General features: G+C 39.8%; 1 protein-coding gene across 1 annotated transcript; it reads left to right on the top strand.

Moving 5' to 3' along the window:
- The first annotated feature begins 3,445 nt into the window (after positions 1 to 3,445).
- LOC142525928 (uncharacterized) lies at positions 3,446 to 4,939 on the top strand. The gene has a single exon (XM_075630209.1). It carries the CDS (start codon positions 3,446 to 3,448, stop codon positions 4,937 to 4,939), a length of 1,494 nt encoding a protein of 497 aa, XP_075486324.1.
- Positions 4,940 to 23,595: the final 18,656 nt, after the last annotated feature.

Raw genomic sequence — 23,595 nt, 5'->3', positions numbered from 1 at the left:
TGGGTTGATGAAAAGAATGATGCTAATTAGGGTAAATATGGATAAGAATAAATTTTACTCTAAATCACAATGAAAATGTGAACTTGTTGCTAGCTGTATCCTTGAATCATTGATGGTCATATAAGTATTGGATTATGTGTTCCTATCGAGATAGTCAAGCTCAAGAAGTTGAAGTTGGCGACTGTAGTTTGATGGAGATCAAGCAAATTGCTTATAAAAGAATTTTTAAGTTGATTACATATGATGGAAGATATAGAAGTTAGCTTAACATCTAATTAAGTAAGAAGAGTGGAACTGTGTGTTTTATTTTATGATTTCACAAAACTGACAGCCGCAAAAAATGGATCGATTGAAAGTTCTGTACTTCGAAATTTTCATTTTTCATTATATGAACGAGATTTTTACATTCAACACATCTGTGTTGTTGATCATCGATCATTGTTATAATGAGTTCATAATTATTTATTTAGTAAATTTATAATCTACTAACTGAATGATATTATTATTAGTCGTGACCAATAAATGAAAAATTCTCATGAAATAATATAGAAGAGTCTAGAATATATTAATTAATAAAATAAAAGTTATTTAATTTAAAGCATAAATATATATATATATATATATATGTATGTATGTATGTATGTATGTATGTATATGTGTGAGTGTATGTGTATATATATATCATATTATCAAAAGTTGATAATAATTTAATAATACATGATATTTTTGAAAATTTGAAAATAAATACATCAGAGATTTTAAATAATGGAATAACGGTGTCCTGTTGGATTTCTGATTTTATGAAGAATCAAAACTTATAATTATTTCACTGTGTTATATAAATAAGATAATTTTTACAATAAATTTTGTCAACCAAAAATTTTCTCCCTTCTCTCCTCCTTAAATAGAGTTTTCAGCTTGGGGTGTCAATCGGGTGGGTTGGGTCGGGTTTCGGGTCAACCCACGAAATTTTTTTATTTTTTTTCAACCCGAACCCAAAGCAACCCAAAAACCCCCAACCCGAACACGAACTCGTATAACCCAGCTCAACCCGTCTAACCCGCCTAACCCGAATTTTATTTATTTTTTTAAATTTTTTTTAAAAAATTAATGAAAAAATTCAAAAATATAAAAAATAATAATAATATTTTAATTTAAACACATAATAACAAAATTTTCGATTTAAATTTGAAAGTTTAATCGTAGAAAATTAAAAGTATATTTACTAAATCAAATAAAAAATTGTTAAAAAAATAAAAATATACAAAATAAATATTGAATGATGAAAATTTTTCATATAAATATACAATAAATTTTGTTCAAACATACAATATATACAAATATAGTAATATTTTCAAAAAAAAAATTCGTGGGTCAACCCGCGACCCAACCCGAAACCCGCCTAACATGGCACTAACCCGAATCCACCCAACCCGAACCCGAAAAACCCCAACCCGAACCTGATTTTTTTCGTGTTGGGTCGTGTCGGGTTGACGGGTTGTGTCGCATTTTTACACCCCTATTTTCAGCCAACTCAATTTTGAAGGAAAATTAGCCCACTTTTTTGTACGCCGCCGCTCGTAGGATTTCTAAAATTCCAACGATCCAATCTCGACGCAAATTCCAGTAAAATTTCTAGTGCAATCACTCAGCTAATTTCGGACTGATTTGATGCCCAACATTTTTAAATGCAAAGGTAAATAAACTAAACACTCTATGGATATTTTGTTAAATCATACAATGTCCAAAGAATGTTTTGAACATCAAAACAAAAATTTTTAAATTTCTACGAAAATGATACTCCAGCAATTTTAACCAGATACATGCGGTCGCATACCATTATTACTTCATTAATGCCAAATTTTGGACGTTATTTGGTTTTTATCCATGATGCCCCCAAAATATTCCACCGCGCTTGAGTTTTCATCCCGAGGACCTTAAACGTAACCTGTCGAGCACGACTTGTCCGAATTCGATACCATCTATAAACGAGCTCAGCCGTTCTTCTTGAACACATCGGTTGAGCACCAAGCCCAGCCGCACCCCTACCCCTGAGGACCGAGCCCTGATGCTCGGTCGAGCACTGTCACCAGTGTAGGGCTCGGCCGAGCCCGAGGTAGAGCTTGGCCGAGCACCATGGTAGTGCTCGGCCGAGCCCTAGTGCTCGGCCGAGCACTAGTGGTCGAGCACAAGGGTAGGACTCGGCCAAGCCCCTGTGGCCGAGCCCTGGTGCCCGGCCGAGCCCTGGCGCTCGTCCGAGCCCGGGTAGCAGAATCACACGTATCCGAGCCCAATCAACGCTCAGAGCAAGGTTCTGTCAAGCACAGATGCTTGTGACATGAATCTCAGGCCCGAGCTTGTTCCTATCCTAAGAACATTGTCACATGTCAAAAGTATGAATAATCTTTAAATAGGCTAGAATCTCGCCGTATGATTAGATGTGACGAGGAATCCGGCCCAGACTGACAGTGATGGGAGAAGAATTTAATTTTATAAGGAAATTTACCTAAAATAGACTTCGGCACGGTATGGGAAGAAGTTCTCTCAACCACTATAAATACCCATATATGTTTCATGGTTAAGAAAAAGAGGATATTAACTTTCACCTATCACATCTTCCCATCTCTCTGTTCCTAAATCCGATCAAAAGGTCGAAGTGGTCGTGTCGGAAAAATTTTCGACACCTTCCAGTACCCATTAGTCTGTATAAACCGGTGGTGCTCTATCCGCTCCGGTTCAAACATTGTTGATCTGAAGCTCAAGCTCACCAGACCGGACCCAGGGAAAAGTTGGTATCATCAATTGGCGCCGTCTGTGGGAACGTTGAAAAAGAGATAAGATGGCAAGTACCAGGAGTCGATCGGGAGAGGACAATCAACCAACGTCCAACATGGCAGAACTCGTCCGACTGATCACAACGAATGTCGAACAGGTCTTGGCCCAAAGACCAGACAACAATCCTCCTCCAGGAGAGGATCGTGAAGCTCAGAGACAAGAGATACAAAGATTAAGGGAAGAGATGGAATGTCTTAGAGAAGAGAGGAATGCACCCCCTCCTCCACCCCTTCTGGCTCGGGGGATCCCTTTCTCGGCCGAGATATTGGCTGCCGAATTGCCTCAAAATTTCAGATTCCCTAACGTCGGAGAATACGACGGCTCGGGGGATCCGGAAGAGCATCTATCCTGATTTGAGAACGCGGCGTTACTGCACCAGTACTCAGACCCGATCAAGTGTAGGGTCTTCCTAACCACTTTGGTCAGATCATCCCAACAGTGGTTCAATTTGCTTAGGCCAGGGACCATCGAAACTTTTCAAGACTTCGGAAGAGCTTTTCTCCACCAGTTTGCAAGCAGCAAGAAACATCCCTTGACGGCTCTGAGTTTATTCAATGTTAAACAACAAGAACAAGAGAGCCTACGAGATTTTGTTAAGAGGTTCAACAAGATGGTCATCGATGTTCCCTCGGCTACCCCGGATATACTGATTAGTGCCTTTACACAAGGGCTAAGAGGTGGTGATTTCTTCAAGTCGTTAGTAAAAAAGCCCCCGGCTACTTTCGAAGAACTCTTGGCGAGGGCAGAGAAGTATATGAATGTGGAAGAAGTACAAATGGCTAGGAAGAGTGAACCAAAGATCTCGGCCAAAGCTACACGAGACGTCCGATCCACTGACCTCACGCCAAGGGTCGGACGTTTCGAACCACCCACGTTGCTTGGGCAATTCGCCGCTTACACACCTTTGAAAGTCAACAAAACTCGAGCATTGGAACTATGTGATGAACAACAACTCATTCGAAGACCTCGGAGTATTGACAGAGGACCTCGTAATCCCAGGTCAGAAAAGTATTGCGAATTTCACAAGGATTATGGTCATACTACCGATGAATGTCATCATTTGAATCAAGAAATAGAACGGATCATCAAGAGAGATCCAGAAATGAAAGCGATTCTAGCGAGTCCAAGTGGTGGGCACCGACCCCCTAAGAGAACTCGGGAGGAAAATCATCCTGAAAGGAAAATGGCTCCGAATCAAAGGAAAAACTTTCAAAATGCTAACCCAAATATGCGGAGGGCAAAGCCTCGGGAACAACCACCCCCGCGAGGGGTAATTAATATGATATCGGGTGGGCCTACAGACGGAGACTCCAACCGGGCCAGGAAAGCTAGCATCAGAAGATTGGAGAACATGGAGATTAGCAGCATTAGAACACGCTCAGGACCAATGATCACTTTTGGACCCGAGGACATGAAAGGGGTGGCCGACCCACATAATGATGCATTGGTTATCCGAGCTATGATCGCCAATTACGAGGTCGGTCGTATCTTTGTGGACTCCGGAAGTTCTGTCAACGTTCTATTTAAAGAAGCAATGGATCAGATGGACTTGGGCGAGTACACGGTAGAGCCTATCTCCACGGCTTTGTTTGGATTCACGAGGCATGCAATACCCCCCCTTGGAGTCGTCAATCTCCCTCTCTCTTTGGGAAGTGGGGATACTAAAAAAACCCGAATTATCAACTTTGTGATAGTTGATGCCCATTCGTCGTACAATGTTATTATGGGGAGACCAGCCATGGCCGCTTTCATGGCAATTACCTCGGCACTGCATCAAAAAATCAAGTTCCCTGTCGGAGAAGCGGTAGGAGAGGTTAAGGGAGATCAGAAGACTTCTCGAAAATGTTATGTGGAAGAAGTAAGGGTTGAGCAGAAATCGGTTAAAATTGAACATCCAAGTCGACCTGAATCCAGGGGACTCGATCAACTACATCTAATCGAAGAAGCAGGGGAGGTTATTTCGGAAAACGTGCGTGAAGAGCTTATCCTAAATCCCCCATTCGGAGTCGTGAGGATAGCTCGGACCTTGGAAGAGCCCTTGAAAGAACAATTGGTCCAGTGTTTGGAGAAAAATCAAAGATGTATTTGCTTGGTGTCCGGCTAAACTCCAAGGGGTTAGGAGGGAGGTGATGGAGCATAAGTTGAATATCTCGAACGAATGCCGACCTGTGATACAAAAGAAGAGACATTTCGGTCCCGAGAAAGACTCTATCATCAAGGAACAAGTGCAAGATTTATTTAGAGCGAGACACATTCAAGAAATCTATTTCCCGACATGGTTATATAATGTGGTCTTGGTTCCTAAGTCGGCTGGAAAATGGCGGATGTATGTGGACTTCCGCGACTTGAACCGGGCTTGCACTAAAGACTGTTATCCTCTCCCGAGGATAGATCAATTGATCGATTCCACGGCAGGGCACGAGCTCCTTTGTTTCCTCGATGCATATCAAGGATATCACCAAATTCTCTTGGCGAAAAAGGACAAAAGCAAGGTCAGTTTTATCACATCCGATGGGACATTCTGTTATGTAGTAATGCCATTTGGGCTAAAGAATGATGGCGCTACCTATCAGAGGCTTATGGATAAGGTCTTCAAAAAGCAGATTGGGAGGAACGTTGAAGTCTATGTGGATGATATATTGATCAAGTCCAAGGTCGTCGACCAGTTTGTGATGGATCAAGATGAAACTTTTCAGACTCTGCGGGAATACAGGTTGAAGCTGAATCCTAGCAAGTGTGTGTTCGGGGTTCAGACGGGGAAGTTTTTGGGGTACATGGTGACTCACAGAGGCATTGAGGCTAATCCAGAAAAAGTGCAAGCACTATCCTCTATGGGTTCTCCTCGAAACATCCAAGAAGTGCAGCGATTGACAGGAAGGATCGCCGCTCTAGCCCGATTCATATCTCGATCCGCAGATTGAAGTTTCCTATTCTTTAAGGTACTTCGGAAAACTAAAAATATTGAATGGAATGATCAGAGTGAGAAAGCACTGCAGGAGCTGAAAACTTATCTTAGGGAACTCCCTATCGTGAACAAACCCGTCCCGGGAGAGGAGCTCTTCGTGTACCTGGCAGTCACTCCTCAGGCTGCGAGTTCAGTTCTAGTCAGAAGAGATGATGTAGTCCATCAGCCAGTCTATTTTGTGAGTCACGCTTTAAAGGGGGCAGAGCTCAATTATACTACTCAGGAAAAGTTGGCCTTGGCCCTTGTCATCATGGCCAGAAAATTGAGACCTTATTTCTTATCACATACTATCACGGTCCTCACTAACAGCGTCCTGGGGAAGTTTGTCTCACATCCAGATACCTCGGGAAGATTGATTAAGTGGGTTACTGAGCTCAGTGAATACGATATCAAGTTCGAGCCCAGAACTGCTATTAAAGCCCAGGCTTTAGCTGACTTTCTGGCGGAGACTGTTCAAGTAGCGGAGGAAGAACAATGAAAGATCTTCGTGGATGGTTCTTCTTGTCAAAAAGGAAGTGGGGTCGAAATCGTAATAATATCTTGTAACGTCCCGAAAATCGGAAAGTCCACGTGAACCACATGCATGCAAATTATTAAATTTCTTTGGTATGTTATTAAATTGTTTTAATGCATTAAATTCTTGTTTATTTTATTAAATTATGTTTAATTATTTTTATGTATTTTATGCATAATTCATGCATGGTAGAATTTATTTCATGAAATTTTAAAATGTCATGCATTAGGGTTTCTAGATGCATTTCACGCTCGAACGAGGAACGGAGACCAGAGAATTTTCAGGAAAATTATTTTATTGCACGATTTATTTTTATAAATTATGTTAAGGTGTTTTAAAGGGTATTTCTCAAAAATGGGCTTTTATTTGGGTAATTTTACCCGCATGATTTTATTTTTAACAGTACGCAAATTTTATCAAATCGGAGGACTTTTTAAGGGTTCGGCTATTATTTTCAAAACCTTTTCAACACGAATTATTTTACGGGAGTGCGTTTGGATGTAATGGGTCCAGTTTGAAGCTTATCGGACTTAAAACCCTTTTAAAAATTTTAAATTGCAAATTGTGGCCAATTATCAATTTATTAACTATATAATTAGGCTTTTAAACACCATTTACCCTAAACCTAAACCTAAAACTAAGTGATCAGCCGACACTCTTGCCTCCAGCTGCTTTGTTCTCTCGGGTTGTTCAGCACCAATCTTCAAGAAAATCTCGGTGGTCTCTTGTTCTTGCTTAAGGGAGCCTCACTCTCCTCATTTTCGGTCATCAAACTTCATAAGGCACGCTTGTTACTTCTTTCTTTGCATCATGCACGTCATATTAATGCTGTGTGTACATATCTTCACGAAATCGTTCGATCTAGTCAAGAGCACGATTTATCCTTCGGGTTTGCACCATTTTATCGCATCGTGATTGTGTGTGGCTCACGGTTTTCTGATAATCTGTGCAAGGGGCTGCTGTGAGGTGTTGATAAGGAGCTGAGATTAGTGTCAAGATGTTGTATGAAGATTTAAACCAAATGCCGATGCTGTAGGGTGAGAGATCGAGAGTTTGAGGCTTGGGTGGTTCGAATTCTGTCGGCAAGGGCTGCGGCTGTGCATGGGCTCGATCCCAGCCATGTCTCAGCCTTTGTCATGTCTGGTATGATGTTAGGAGTGGACCATGGGCACCTGGACGAGGGAGGAGTTCGGATCTTGGAGATGTAGTTTGTTAGGGAGAAATTGTGTTAGCCGATCGGGATTTACGTGTGACCTTGTACAACAGCATTTCTCTTTGGATTGGCTTAGTTAAGAGGTCCCTTACGGTCATAAGGAAGAGATTGAATGGCTGGACAAGTGGTAGGATTAGAGGGGACCGAGTGTTTATGATTGGGGGACATGTGTTGTAATGTGGTTATAGAATAAGGTTGGCCGAGAGCTTTGTTTATTTTTGGATCTTTCAGCCGAGAGTTTTGGAGCTGTATCTATAGTATTAGGAGCCTATTAAGTGTTTTTTTTAATGATATGGTAAAAAGTTGGGAGAAATTTGGTTAAGTTTCGAGTCGATTCTGGTTAAAATCGGGACTCTGGTCCAAGTTTTAAAACAAATCGGTTAAGTTTGGTTTTTGGCTCGAGTTTACGTCTAAGAAATTTATGTAAAAATGTTTTGGGACATTTTAAGGAGTTTGGTAAGCTTCGGGTCAACTTTAGAGGTCCAGATGTGAAACGATAATTTTTGGGTTTCTAGGGGCAAAATGGTCATTTTGCACCCGGGATGAGATTTTGGTCCTGGCAGCGCCCTGAGCACAAATTTATGAAATTTTAAATGTCTATGCATCATGTTTACGATTTTTACGCAATTATGATAAATACGGTGCATGCTTGGTTTAAAAGAAAAGTTACGTTTATGCATGTTTTTATTAAGTGATGAATATGATGACACGTTTTGAAGGAAGTGATTTAGTTGTGACTAACACGATGACACGATGATATGATTGGAGATATCGTGAGGGAAAAGGCCCAGAGGGAGCCCGTTTACGGGAGAAGGCCCCAGAGGGAGCCCGACGATCGTATTTCCATCGACATGATATGATAGGCCCGGGCTCAGTGGGCGGGTAATGCCGTCGCTGATGAACCTCGCCGCCGGGTACCGCGGTTACACGTAGATGGATCCATCGACTGACATGATAACACGATGATACGAAAGTCACAGCTAATGAACAGAATTCAAATTAAGATTTTAACACGTATATGCTGATACAATGATACATGCTATTACCACGTTTTGACAGGTCACAGTTACGCATATGATATGATAACAAAATGAGACATGTTTTGACACGTTACGATTTTACACGACACGCTTATGTTCATGTTTTTAAGCTCGTGAAATGTATTTTGATTATGCTATTTTTCACTGCTGTGTGCTACGTATATGTACTTGTTATTACTGGTACAGGTGTGTTGAGTCTTTAGACTCACTGGGCGTGTGTGATGCAGGTGAGCATTTTGATCAGGGGACCGGAGGTGCCGAAGACTGAGTAGGCAGGCGAGATGCGCGATGACATGACCCGAGGACCATTATTTTTTCGCATATTGATTCACGTCTTTTGAGAGGAGTTGCACATTTTTAAATGTTGATGATATTACGATTTTTACACGTTTACGCTTTCGTTGATTTTGGATGACGTTAGTTATTTTTAAATTGCGTTATTCTTGTTGGCAAATAAATATGATTATTTTAAATGTTATTTCAAAACTACGAGCTTTTAAAAAAAATATTTCCGCATTTTTAAACCGAGTAGACGTTTCAGTTGGTATCAGAGCAAGGGTCCTGTATAGGGTTGTGCCACCGCCACCTTCTGCCGCTCAGTCTTCAAGCCTCAAGTCTGTAAGCTTTTATGATTTAATTATTTTAAATGATTTACTCTTATCACCTGCATGTTAACATGATTTACGTTGTATGACGATCTATGGTATATGTTTAACTGCTTTTATGATTTAAGGATTTACTGTTAAAAAAAAAAAACAGATTAAATTGCATGTTGGTTTTGTGATGGAATTGGACTTGATAAGAATTTTGCTATTGAGCATTAGGAAATGTTGGAAATCATTTGACTATATTAATTTTTGGTTAGTAGTACTGATATTCTCCTTATGGGTCATAAGTTAATCTTGAAAATTATGAATGCTTTTGGGACTTGTAGAATTTCTAAGAAATTACTTATGCATGGTTCGTGGTTGGTAGTTGAATTAATTTTTAAGGATTCTATGTAAGGATTAATGATTCTAATATTACGACGATCTTTGGAAGTATAAAAACGTAGAATTTATATAGGATGCATGCTCTACCTAGTAGGACCTAAGGATTGAATTGCATGGATTGAGAATATTAAGGACCTAATTGTAATAACCAATAATTAAGGACCTAAGTGCAAAAATAATATTCTAAGGGACTATTTTTGAATTTACTAAATTTTGGGATTTAATTTTGAGTTTCGAGAATTTTAAGGTTTAAAGAGTCTAAGTCGAAAATTTTATAGGGACAAAAATGCAAATTTCGAAGAGTTGTAGGGCCAAAAATGTAATTTTTGAGAACTTTAAGTGTCAAATTGCCAATCTCAAAATTTTTGAGGATTAAATTCGAACTTTTGAGGAACACTTGGTTAAATCAGTAATTTTTCGAGGTTATGAGAATTGATTTTGAGTTTAATAAGCTTAAAATTATTGAACTTTATGTTTCGAAGAACTTATAAAATGGAATTTGGAACGTCAACAACTTATGGGTGATAGTGGAATTTCCGAAATTAAGGTCAAAGTTGATAATTTTTGAGGAAATTAAGAATTAATGTTGCAATTTTAAGAAATTGTGGGATTAGTTTAGCAGTAAGTGAGAATTGAATGGTTTAAATGATATGAATTTTCGGTGATTTAGTTTTGAATGATATTTAGAATCTTTAGATATCTAAGTTATAAGGTTATAAGGAATGGTAATCAAGGACATTGTAGGATGAATCAATCTTGGTCTTGAAAATTTAAGTGCTAGTAAAATAATGTTGTGGCAAATTAAGAATTTAAAGTGATGACAATTTAAGGTGAAGTTGAGCAATTAGTTAAGTTATAAGATTTGACAGTAAGTTAACTAATTTTTGGGAACTTAATTTTGATGTGTCATAAGTTTTATTCATGATCTTGACAGTTAAGATTCTACCCTGTTGGAATTTAATTTTGCTAGAAAGTTGGGTATGATTGATAGTTGGGTTATTTGATAGACGTGTGTAAGAGGTGAGGTAGACACCTTGTCTTGAGGAAATTTGAAAGTCATTAAGAAACTTGGGACTAGGCGGATACTATCTAATACTACTTGAGTTGCGTAAGCTTGAATTTTCAGTTTATGAGATAGGTGTTCATACAAAATTTTTGGGTGAAAAATAAAAAAAAAAGAATTAAGTGTATACAACATAGGTTATCAATGGATGACTATTAAGATTTTTGTCGAGTAAGATATCTAAAAGCTTGATATGGGAATTCTAGAACTATATGGATTATAAGTGAAGTTGATTTATTAAAGTTAGTTTAATGCTATCATGTGATAACTTAACTTTTATACGCTAGACTTAATTAAGCATTGAGGTTACTTAAGAATGCGACATTTGTTCAATGAGGAAAGTCCCGAGTCTTAGGCCTCAACTATATTGTAATTGGAGAGAAAATAGTTTAAGCATGTATTTGATACTAGATGAGTTTTATTATTAAGGTAGAAGATCGAGATTGTATATTTTGGGTTTTATGGATTATCACTACTCGAATTTAATATTTACAACAATTTAATATTTGGAATGTACTCACAAATAATTAAGTCACGTAAGTTTGGTGTCATAAGACAAGATTCGATTCAACGATTTTAGGTTAATATTATTATGGGGTCGATTTAAGGTTAACTTCTAAGTGTATTACCGAGGATAGAAGTCGATCAGTAATTTTTGGTACTAAGGTTTCCTAAGTTGAACTGCCTAAATGCTAAGGTAGTAGGTCAATGAACATCCTGGGTATAATATATGAAAGTAAGATGCAATAAGTTTGGACTGCCATTTTTAATATTGGGAATATTGAGAAAAGTCCAAATTCAAGGACATAGAGAAATAGAACTAAATCACTATAAGTTGTTTTAAGTTGCGATACGCAAACGAGAATTTTGGTAGCCAAATTTAATTAGTATTGAGGAGCCGTAAGGACAGCTTAACACTTATTTTATCGGAGTAGCGCAACGGACGCGTGGACTATTGGGATTCTAGAATTAAGGGTCTAAACTTTTTGTTCGTCGAGGGTAAACAAATTTCGGGGACGAAATTCAATTTAAGGGGGGAAGATTGTAACGTCCCGAAAATCGAAAAGTCCACGTGAACCACATGCATGCAAATTATTAAATTTCTTTGGTATGTTATTAAATTGTTTTAATGCATTAAATGCTTGTTTATTTTATTAAATTATGTTTAATTATTTTTATGTATTTTATGCATAATTCATGCATGATAGAATTTAATTCATGAAATTTTAAAATGTCATGCATTAGGGTTTCTAGATGCATTTCACGCTCGAACGAGGAACGGAGACCAGAGAATTTTCAGGAAAATTATTTTATTGCACGATTTATTTTTATAAATTATGTTAAGGTGTTTTAAAGGGTATTTCTCAAAAATGGGCTTTTATTTGGGTATTTTTACCCGCATGATTTTATTTTTAACAGTACGCAAATTTTATCAAATCGGAGAACTTTTTAAGGGTTCGGCTATTATTTTCAAAACCTTTTCAACACGAATTATTTTACGGGAGTGCGTTTGGATGTAATGGGTCCAGTTTGAAGCTTATCGAACTTAAAACCCTTTTAAAACTTTTAAATTGCAAATTGTGGCCAATTATCAATTTATTAACTATATAATTAGGCTTTTAAACACCATTTACCCTAAACCTAAACCTAAAACTAAGTGATCAGCCGACACTCTTGCCTCCAGCTGCTTTGTTCTCTCGGGTTGTTCAGCACCAATCTTCAAGAAAATCTCGGTGGTCTCTTGTTCTTGCTTAAGGGAGCCTCACTCTCCTCATTTTCGGTCATCAAACTTCATAAGGCACGCTTGTTACTTCTTTCTTTGCATCATGCACGTCATATTAATGCTGTGTGTACATATCTTCACGAAATCGTTCGATCTAGTCAAGAGCACGATTTATCCTTCGGGTTTGCACCATTTTATCGCATGCTGATTGTGTGTGGCTCACGGTTTTCTGATAATCTGTGCATGGGGCTGCTGTGAGGTGTTGATAAGGGGCTGAGATTAGTGTCAAGATGTTGTATGAAGATTTAAACCAAATGCCGATGCTGTAGGGTGAGAGATCGAGAGTTTGAGGCTTGGGTGGTTCGAATTCTGTCGGCAAGGGCTGCGGCTGTGCATGGGCTCGATCCCAGCCATGTCTCAGCCTTTGTCATGTCTGGTATGATGTTAGGAGTGGACCATGGGCACCTGGACGAGGGAGGAGTTCGGATCTTGGAGATGTAGTTTGTTAGGGAGAAATTGTGTTAGCCGATCGGGATTTACGTGTGACCTTGTACAACAGCATTTCTCTTTGGATTGGCTTAGTTAAGAGGTCCCTTACGGTCATAAGGAAGAGATTGAATGGCTGGACAAGTGGTAGGATTAGAGGGGACCGAGTGTTTATGATTGGGGGACATGTGTTGTAATGTGGTTATAGAATAAGGTTGGCCGAGAGCTTTGTTTATTTCTGGATCTTTCAGCCGAGAGTTTTGGAGCTGTATCTATAGTATTAGGAGCCTATTAAGTGTTTTTTTAAGATATGGTAAAAAGTTGGGAGAAATTCAGTTAAGTTTCGAGTCGATTCGGGTTAAAACCGGGACCCCGGTCCAAGTTTTAAAACGAATCGGTTAAGTTTGGTTTTTGGCTCGAGTTTACGTCTAAGAAATTTATGTAAAAATGTTTTGGGACATTTTAAGGAGTTTGGTAAGCTTCGGGTCAACTTTAGAGGTCCAGATGTGAAACGATAATTTTTGGGTTTCTAGGGGCAAAATGGTCATTTTGCACCCGGGGTGAGATTTTGGGCCTGGCAGCGCCCTGAGCACAAATTTATGAAATTTTAAATGTCTATGCATCATGTTTACAATTTTTACGCAATTATGATAAATACGGTGCATGCTTGGTTTAAAAGAAAAGTAACATTTATGCATGTTTTTATTAAGTGATGAATATGATGACACGCTTTGAAGGAAGTGATTTAGTTGTGACTAACACGATGACACGATGATATGATTGGAGATATCGTGAGGGAAAAGGCCCCAGAGGGAGCCCGTTTATGGGAGAAGGCCCCAGAGGGAGCCCGACGATCGTATTTCCATTGACATGATATGATAGGCCCGGGCTCAGTGGGCGGGTAATGCCGTCGCTGATGGCCCTCGCCGTCGGGTACCGCGGTTACACGTAGATGGATCCATCGACTGACATGATGACACGATGATACGAAAGTCACAGCTAATGAACGGAATTCAAATTAAGATTTTAACACGTATATGCTGATACGATGATACATGATATTACCACGTTTTGACAGGTCACAGTTACGCATATGATATGATAACATAATGAGACATGTTTTGACACGTTACGATTTTACACGACACGCTTATGTTCATGTTTTTAAGCTCATGAAATGTATTTTGATTATGCTATTTTTCACTGCTGTGTGCTACGTATATGTACTTGTTATTACTGGTACAGGTGTGTTGAGTCTTTAGACTCACTAGGCGTGTGTGATGCAGGTGAGCATTTTGATCAGGGGACCGGAGGTGCCTAAGACTGAGTAGGCAGGCGGGATGCGCGATGACATGACCCGAGGACCATTATTTTTCTGCATATTGATTCACGTCTTTTGAGAGGAGTTGCACATTTTTAAATGTTGATGATATTACGATTTTTACACGTTTACGCTTTCGTTGATTTTGGATGACGTTAGTTATTTTTAAATTGCGTTATTCTTGTTGGCAAATAAATATGATTATTTTAAATGTTATTTCAAAACTACGAGCTTTTAAAAAAAAAAATTTCCGCATTTTTAAACCGAGTAGACGTTTCATATCTCCTTGGGGGGAAGAGACCAAGGTTGCGGTGAGGCTGAACTTCCGAGCCTCCAATAATGAGGCCGAGTACGAAGCACTTTTGGTCGGGCTAAGGGCTGCTCGAAGCATGGGTATTACTTGGGCCGTCATCTATTCTGATTCTCAATTGGTAATACAGCAAAGTAAGGGTAAGTTCGAGGTGAAAAATGAGAGAATGGTCAGATACGCCCAAGCTATGGAAAAAGCTAAAAAGGACTTCTCAGAGTTAATCATGAAACAAATCTCTCGAGCTGAGAATGAAGCGGCAGATAGGCTGGCCAAAATGGCCAGTTCTCTTGATCATCCCTCGGAACCAGAGCTAGTCGGACAAGAGCTTGTCTCGCAAATTGATCATCTCCAAGCTGAGAAAGTAGATATGTTGGAAGAAGATTGGAGATACGAGATTCACCAATACTTATGTCATGGGAAAGTCCCGGCTGAATCAAAAAGAGCTCGAGAAGTCAAGAGGAGGGCACTCCGCTTCTCGCTCCTGGATGGAATACTGTATAAGAGATCTTTTTCAAGACCTCTCTTGAAGTGTTTGGGTCCAGAAGAAGCTGGTTACGTCCTTCGAGAGATCCATGAAGGGTGTTGTGGTAATCACCTCGGGAGTGTATCTTTGGCTCGGAAGGCTTTGATGGTAGGCTTCTTCTAGCCAACCATGAAAAAAGATGCGCTAATGATGGTAAGATCCTGTTATAATTGTCAAAAGCATGCTAATTTACAATGGCAACCAGCCGAACTTATGAGGTCAGTTGTCTCCCCTTGCCCTTTCGATCAATGGGGCATAGACATTGTGGGACCATTTCCCATAAGCACAGGTCAAAGGAAATTCTTATTAGTAGCAGTAGATTATTTCTCTAAATGGGCGGAAGCCGAACCATTGGCTAAAATCACTGAAGGGGAGATCTTAAAATTTTTATGGAAGAACCTGGTGTGTCGCTTTGAGATACCACGGAGGCTTATATCTGACAATGGAAGACAATTTTGTGGCTCTAAAGTTCGGGAATGGTGTAAGGAGATGAAGATAGAGCAGATATTTACATCGGTGGCTTATCCCCAGAGCAATGGACAGGTGGAGGTCACTAATAGATCCATTGTGCACGCTCTTAAAACACGTCTTGACTCTGCTAAGGGGAAATGGGTTGAGGAACTACCTAGTGTATTGTGGGCTTACCGAACAACGGCTCGGATCGGAACTGGAGAAACACCGTATAACTTAGTGTATGGTACTGAAGCTGTCCTGCCAGCAGAAATCGGACAAGAAAGTGCTCGGGTGATAGGATATGGACCAAATAACGATGAATGGAGGGCCATGGATTTGGACCTAATAGAGGAAAAGAGAAATCGAGCAGCTGTTCGGATGGCTGCTTACCAGAAGAGGATGGCTCGAGCATACAACAAAAGGGTGTGGCCCCGATCGTTCGAAACAGGGGATCTGGTCATGAAGAGAATCCAGTTTCAGGGAGAGAGAGGAAAATTAGACCCAAAATATGAGGGACCCTACAAAGTTGTTGGGAAAGCGGGAATTGCAGCTTACTATTTAGAAGATGCTGAGGGAAAGAAAACCAAGCGCCCGTGGAACGTCCAACACTTGAAGAAATATTATGCTTAGTCATAGTCTCAACCCATCATGTTAGTTTTGTCTTTATGTTATGAAATTATGTCTTTATTTTCGAAAACATGAATAAGATTGGGCGTTGATATATCATCTCTTTTAATCGAAATAAACCTATAAAAGTTCGACCCCGCGCTCGGCAATAAAAAGAACGTCCGACCTCGCGTTCGGCACGAATAAAAGTCCGACCTCGCGCTCGGCACGAATAAAAGTCCGACCTCGCGCTCGGCAATAAAAAGAACGTCCGACCTCGCGTTCGGCATGAATAAAAGTCCGACCCCGCGCTCGGCAATAAAAAGAACGTCCGACCTCGCGTTCGGCACGAATAAAAGTCCGACCTCGCGCTCGGCACGAATAAAAGTCCGACCTTGCGCTCGGCAATAAAAAGAACGTCCGACCTCGCGTTCGGCACGAATAAAAGTCCGACCCCGTGCTCGGCAATAAAAAGAACGTCCGACCTCGCGTTCGGCACGAATAAAAGTCCGACCTCACGTTCGGCACGAATAAAAGTCCGACCTCGCACTCGGCATGAATAAAAGTCCGACCTCGCGCTCGACAATAAAAAGAACGTCCGACCTCGCGTTCGGCACGAATAAAAGTCCGACCTCGCGCTCGGCAATAAAAAGAACGTCCGACCTCACGTTCGGCACGATTAAAAATCCAACCTCGAGCTTGACAATGGGACGAAAGTCCTACCTCGTGCTCGGCAAGATTTAAAGCTCGGCTCCGAGCTCGAAAACAAGAGAAAAATTCGATACCGCATTTGACAGTGAGATATAAAGGAAACCGAAACACTTAGTCACTTGAAATCAAAGACATAGTTTCAAATATTGAGAAACCTTACAAAAAGACATAGAACGCGAGAAATACAAATGTATTGAGCAAGTAGAGCGTGAGAAATAAAAGGCGTTGTTCGGCGGACCCCCTCACTCCCTCCCGGATGCCCGGGCCTTTATTCTCTATTGCCCATCCCTTCCTCCTCGGGCATGTCTTCCAAGGCTTTAAACACATCAAGGAAGGAAAAAGGGTGTTCGGCTTCGGAATACCCGTTGGCCCGTATTTGAGCGATACCTCCATTAAACCCATACTCGAAGTAAGAAGTGGCTTTGTCTGAGCACAGCGAATCAAATTCCGAAGAGTGGATGAACTCTTCCTTCTTCTGAAGCCACATGGCCTAGGCTTCATGGTCTTTTTTCTGCAATTGTTCCTCGAATTGAAGTGCCCTCTGCTCAGCCCAAGCCACTTTGTCCTCCAAGACCTGTGCATGGGCTCGGACAGCTTCGATTTCAGCTAGGAAAGCCACCTTCTCTGCCTCACTTTTCGTGTGAAGATCCTCCATCCGCTTCATAAGTTCCCCATGTCGACTGAGGACGTCATTCATTGATTTTTGGGAGGAACTAGACATCTCCCGAGCTCCACATATCCGACCACTGACTTCGCCTCCCCAAACCAGAGCCTGCGAAACGAAGGCACATGTTCAAAAAAAAAAAAAAAACTATTGATGCGAAAGAAACAAAACTAGTTACCTGCATAAAGTTAAGGGACATAGCCTCTATTGCTTGAAGGTCGGTGGCAGCCTTCACGATGACAAGATCTTCAGAGGATACCAAATGCTGAACAAAACTTAGGGCTTCCGGTCCGGAAGGATGGGCTATGAAAGAAGTCCCATGGTCGAGGGGTGCCTTCAGCTCAACCTCTTCGGAATCATGGTGGTCATGAACGGGGGAAGGACTGTGTGTCCTCTTCCCAGAGCCTTGGGGAGTCGGGAACGAAGCAGTGGTCATGAGAATCTTCTTCATTGGCTGGCTATCAGACTCCATGGACACTTTTTTTGTTTCCCTTTGGCCTCAGCAGTGGAGGATTTTGAAGAGGCTCCTATCTCAGCTTTTCTCCTCTTCATGTTCTGAAGCATTTCCGACTTCATGATCCTTTCGTCTGTTTAAAAAAAAATTAAAAAAAATTAAAAGAAGAAAATGAAGATGTTGGGGAAGGGGAGACATAAAAAGAAAAAGAAACATAGAGTCAGCATATTATTGGTTTGCAATGGAAAAGTGGAAAGGCTGAGGAAAATATACCTATGTCCCCCTCCACTTCGACTCCTTTTCTGCAGAACCTAAATTCACAAAGAAGATCATCTTGGACCAGGCTCTTGACGCCAAAACATCTTCCCGAGATACTAGCGAGGAAGCGGGTCAGGTCGATGGCACGCCTAGGTACGGGAGGATCTCTAAGGGTTAACTGCTCGGCCCAAGCCATATCGCAGTGCCAAGGAAGAGGCTCAGACTCTACATAAAAATATCTATTCATCCAACCTTTGTGGGATGAAGGGTTCCCGCCCAGAAAATCACACCCGGGCTGGGGTGATAGGTAAAAACGACCAATTTCTTTTCTTTTGATTTTCACAAAGCGATCTAAGAGGGTTACGGAGAGGGGTGTATCAAAATACCTAAGCAATATTCCTAAAGCCAGAAGCGTGCTAAAGGAATTGGTAGCTAGTTGACTAGGGCATATAAGATAGTGATCACAAAGGCACTGAACTATCCTGGGGATAGGAAACCGAAGACCCATCTCTAGTTGGTCCAAGTAAAATGTGCAATATCCGACGGGGGGGAGATGAGCCCTATCTGTAATCACGGGGATATGAATATCAATAGCCGAAGGTAATCCCGATAACTCTCTAATCCTAGGGATATCATCATACCTTAGGACCGAAGCCTTAATTTCGTACCAAGGAAGCTCCACCAAAGTCTTCGAAGGGAAGGGGAAGAAGTGCCTATAGCTTCATCCATGCCTTAACCAAAGTATTACAATTAACACAGGAAGAAGAAATTACCAAAGTGGTCAAGAAGAAGAGAGTTGGGAGCGAGAGTTTACCGAACTCAAGACAGTCGGCCGAACCGAGAACGTCAAAAGGGCCGAAGACGCTTTGTAACTTGGAGAGAAAATGAGAGAATGGTGAGATTTTAGAATGAAATGAAGGCCCTATTTATAAGAAGGTCAGACGAAGGAGAGCCGTCCGATTAAATCAAGAATAGACGGCTAGGATCATGCCTGTTCAAATGCCTCGGGAACCGCACCACCGTCTGATCCTAGCCAACCAAAATCTTGCAAATGACTTGAACGGTTTAGATCTTCTCGCAACCAATGTTGAACTCAAGGGCTTCAAGATCAATCATAGCAATTCACTGATCTAAAATTCAATACTTCTTTTAGACCGCAAGGGGGGTTACTACTGATGCCCCCAAAATATTCCACTGCGCTTGAGTTTTCATCCCGAGGACCTTAAACGTAACCTGTCGAGCACGACTTGTCCGAATTCGATACCATCTATAAACGAGCTCAGTCGTTCTTCTTGAACACATCGGTTGAGCACCAAGCCCAGCCGCACCCCTGAGGACCGAGCCCTGATGCTCGGTCGTGCACTGTCACCATTGTAGGGCTCGGCCGAGCCCGAGGTAGAGCTCGGCCGAGCACCAGGGTAGTGCTCGGCCAAGCCCTAGTGCTTGGCCAAGCCCCATTGGCCGAGCCCTGGTGCCCGGCCGAGCCCTGGCGCTCGTCCGAGCTCGGGTAGCCGGATCACACGTATCCGAGCCCAATCAGCGCTCAGAGCAGGGTTCTGTCAAGCACAGATGCTTGTGACATGAATCTCAGGCCCGAGTTTGTTTCTATCCTAAGAACTTTGTCACATGTCAAAAGCGTGAATAATCTTTAAATAGGCTAGAATCTCGCCGTATGATTAGATGTGACGAGGAATCTGGCCCGGACTGACAGTGATGGGAGAAGAATTTAATTTTATAAGTAAATTTACCTAAAATAGACTTCGGCACGGTATGGGAAGAAGTTCTCTCAACCACTATAAATACCCATATATGTTTCATGGTTAAGAAAAAGAGGATATTAACTTTCACCTATCACATCTTCCCATCTCTTTGTTCCTAAATCCGATCAAAAGGTCGAAGTGGTCGTGTCGGAAAAATTTTCGACACCTTCCAGTACCCATTAGTCTGTATAAACCGGTGGTGCTCTATCCACTCCGGTTCAAACATTGTTGATCTGAAGCTCAAGCTCACCAGACCGGACCCAGGGAAAAGTTGGTATCATCAATCCACATAGCATAATGCTTAATTTACTCATTAAAAGCGCTTGATTTTCCTCAAATTTTATGTAGATACGTATGGCCGCATACCTTAATTTTTCTTGATAGTGCCAAATTTCTAGACGTAGTGATTATTATTCGCACATCTTATTAGTCACTTTGCTCATTAAAATCATTGATTTCATTCAAATTTGACTAACATGGATTAAATTCATAAATGTTCTCGTTAATGCGAAATTTCTAGACGCTAAGTTGTTAGTATATATACGTCATAATATTCAATTTTATTTTTTTGAAGTGTTGAGAGTTTCTCTAAATTGTAATAAGATATTTGGTGATTTATGTTGTAGTATTGCTAAATTTCTCATTATTGCTAAATTTCTTCTCAATGTAGTATCTTCACATAATAATAATCAATCATCTTTATTTTAAATGTCGGATTTTCCTTAGATTATATTTAGACAGTAAATGAAACCCTAAAATTTGAGCAACAAATGGCAAAAAATGGTTATTGCTTCTAAAGTATATCTATTTTCACGGATTATTGCACACCCATGAATCTCATTATGTAGATATCGAAATCTAGATTAGAAAAAACCAACTCTTTATTTCCATATAGTTGCTCCTCTTCTTTATGATTTTGGCCTATTTTTCAAAATCTGCACTTCATCACTGAAAGAGTCCTCCGTTTGTTCCATTTTTTCTCTTGAATCTTTCGATGTAGACAATTTTTGGGAGATATTTTCCCGGAATATAGACAATCGTTGAATGAGTTTCAAGCAAGTTGTGAATGAGATAAACAATAAATAAATTTTATTCTTCCTCTCCAATGTTCAACCATCTACTACTTGAGATGGGAATAAATGGTTGAAGATGAATTTATTAATGGGAAGAAAAAAATATTGGGTCCATGCAATTCCACCATTTACATGGTGGATATGAATGCTACGACTAAAATACAGTGAGTAAATGAAAGAACTAAAATAATACAAAAATAATTGAAGGCATTAGAAGCAAGAAAGAATGAATATAATAAGGATATGATTAATAATACACTAAAAATAATAAAAGTTAATAAAATAGTACAATATGGAGCTCGAAAAAATATTTTTTTTGTGCGTCGAGAATTTGTAATAAACTTTATCTGACATGAGACAGGAGAAATATTGAAGCTGATATTGGCGATTTTAAGACAATTTAACTTTTTTTATATCAAAATTATATTTTCTTACAATGAATAAAGTAAATAATGTTTTGGAAGTGATGCTAACCAAAGTCCCTCGATCCACTGAACTACTACTTGGTGTGTACCCAACGCTTAAATTTCTTGATCGATAGGCGTGAAAGAGGAGGGATAGTCCTTGAAACTTCTCTCATTTTTGTTGGATCCCGGTTTTCTACACGCCCAAACGCAGCGGAAGTTTAAAAGATTTTATTTTATTTTGACAATCAAAATATATTTTGCTTTTGGACACTCGTATGGTTTTCATGAATAAACATTCATAGGATGTCAGAAAAATTATACCTTTGTGAATTAATCACGTGACTCCAACTAATCCGATATAAACGGATTAGCTCTTGATGAATCCCTACGAACTTTCTTCAAGAACTCCTTTCTTCTAATCAGGTCCACGACTAGATGATTTGTTCATCTTCTAATTCGCACTAGAAAATTAGAAGAAGTTTTTACGTTGGAGATTGAAAATTTGAGAGATGTCTCAAAATCTCTTTCACTTGAAAAGTGGTCAAAATTTTGGAGAATTTGAATGCAACTCTCGTGAGTCACCTCTTTCAATTGGTGGAGGCTATCCTTTTTTTATTTTTATATATAAAAGACAAGAGCCTTTAACCTAAATTCCATAATTATGGATTTAGGTTCCTTAATTAAATCCAATGGGCTTTGTTAATTAAATGGACTAGTCAAACTAGTTTAATTAATTATATTAAAGTCCATTAAGAACTTTAATCATTTAATATGTTAGACTTGTACTCCTACAAGCCCATTAAACATATCTCCCATCATATTTAATTTAATATTTAATAAACTCAACTTTTGAGTTTAATAAATTAAATTCATTATAAATTCAACATTTGAATTTATTATTAAAATTATAAATTCAACTCCTTGAATTTTATCACCTCCAAAATTTAATATTTAATAAACCCAACTTTTGAGTTTAATAAATTAAATTATCAAATTTTATAAATTCAACTCCTTGAATTTATTCTCTCCAAATTTCATAAATTCAACTTCTTGAATTTACTATATCATAAATTCAACTTCTTGAATTTATTTCTCAAAATTTAATTATCATAAATTCAACTCCTTGAATTTACTATATCATAATATAAATTCAACTCCTTGAATTTATTATCTCAACGGGAACAAACGACCCAGTGCTTGTGTGACCCTCAATGGTTCAGGGATACATCTAGCCGTGGGTTCACAACTCTTTGTGATTCAGAATAATATTTATTCTTATTCGGGCTTACCCTAGTTAGCCCCATTCTTTTCATCAACACCTTGATCAAGAATGTCAGAACTCATTTCTGATTGCACCCATCGGATCATGGTAAGAGCGTCTAGTAGTATCGCCCCATGATCCCCTAGGTATCACTGATAGTGCCTGCAAGAACCAGTCGATTATGATTAACGTACAGTACGGTCCCTTCATCTCAAATATCCCAATCGAATCTGCAACCATTGGTTCATCGAGGGTTGCATATTAATTCGATAACTATGTGTTACATATAATAGTGGCATCGCGTGTACTATTGGAGAACTCCTTCTCCAATGTACATCTCATACTCTGGCCAGAGATTCTATGCACTATTATTACATCAGATCACATAGGATATCCACACCCGTAGGTGAGCGGTGAATCCCCGACTACAATGCACTGACTCCTATATGTGTCGCAACTGTACCCAACCTCGCCACCTGATGACTCTCCTGGAGCCGGTAAACGAGTCAAAGCACAGCCCTAGCATATAGAGCCTCAGTGTTGTCCCGGGTCGTAAGGACTAATGGTGTACAATCATAACCACGGACTTATCCTCTCGATGAATGATGGCCACTTGGAAAGTCCGAGGGAGGGTTGTTCGGTATAATCATCATATGACTACCCATCTGCATGTTTGGACATCTCTATGCCCTTACCAAGAAACGCAGTACACAACATCACAGATGCTAGTCTCGAGCTCAAGCGGCCTTCATCCCTGTTTTAGGCGGCTGAATCGACTAGGAACGAATTTAGAATATGCAGTGTTTACAAATGAGTTTCAACATCGAATTACGATTCATTTGTATTAAAGTATAATCAAGGACTTTATCTATGTTGTATGCATGGGTATACAGATAAAGTATAACAAGACCATAAAAAAGTTAAATTATATTAAAATAAAGATTGTTTATTTCACTTGAGTCA

Source organism: Primulina tabacum, chromosome 15 (genome assembly GCF_025594145.1).
Source record: "Primulina tabacum isolate GXHZ01 chromosome 15, ASM2559414v2, whole genome shotgun sequence".
Lineage (NCBI taxonomy): Eukaryota > Viridiplantae > Streptophyta > Magnoliopsida > Lamiales > Gesneriaceae > Primulina > Primulina tabacum.
The sequence above is the reverse complement of the archived record's forward strand: the minus strand, read 5'-3'. Positions and strand labels throughout refer to the sequence as shown.

Excerpts from the sequence above, each read along its gene's own strand:
- LOC142525928 (XM_075630209.1), top strand. The coding sequence starts at position 3,446 with ATGGTCATCGATGTTCCCTCGGCTACCCCGGATATACTGATTAGTGCC.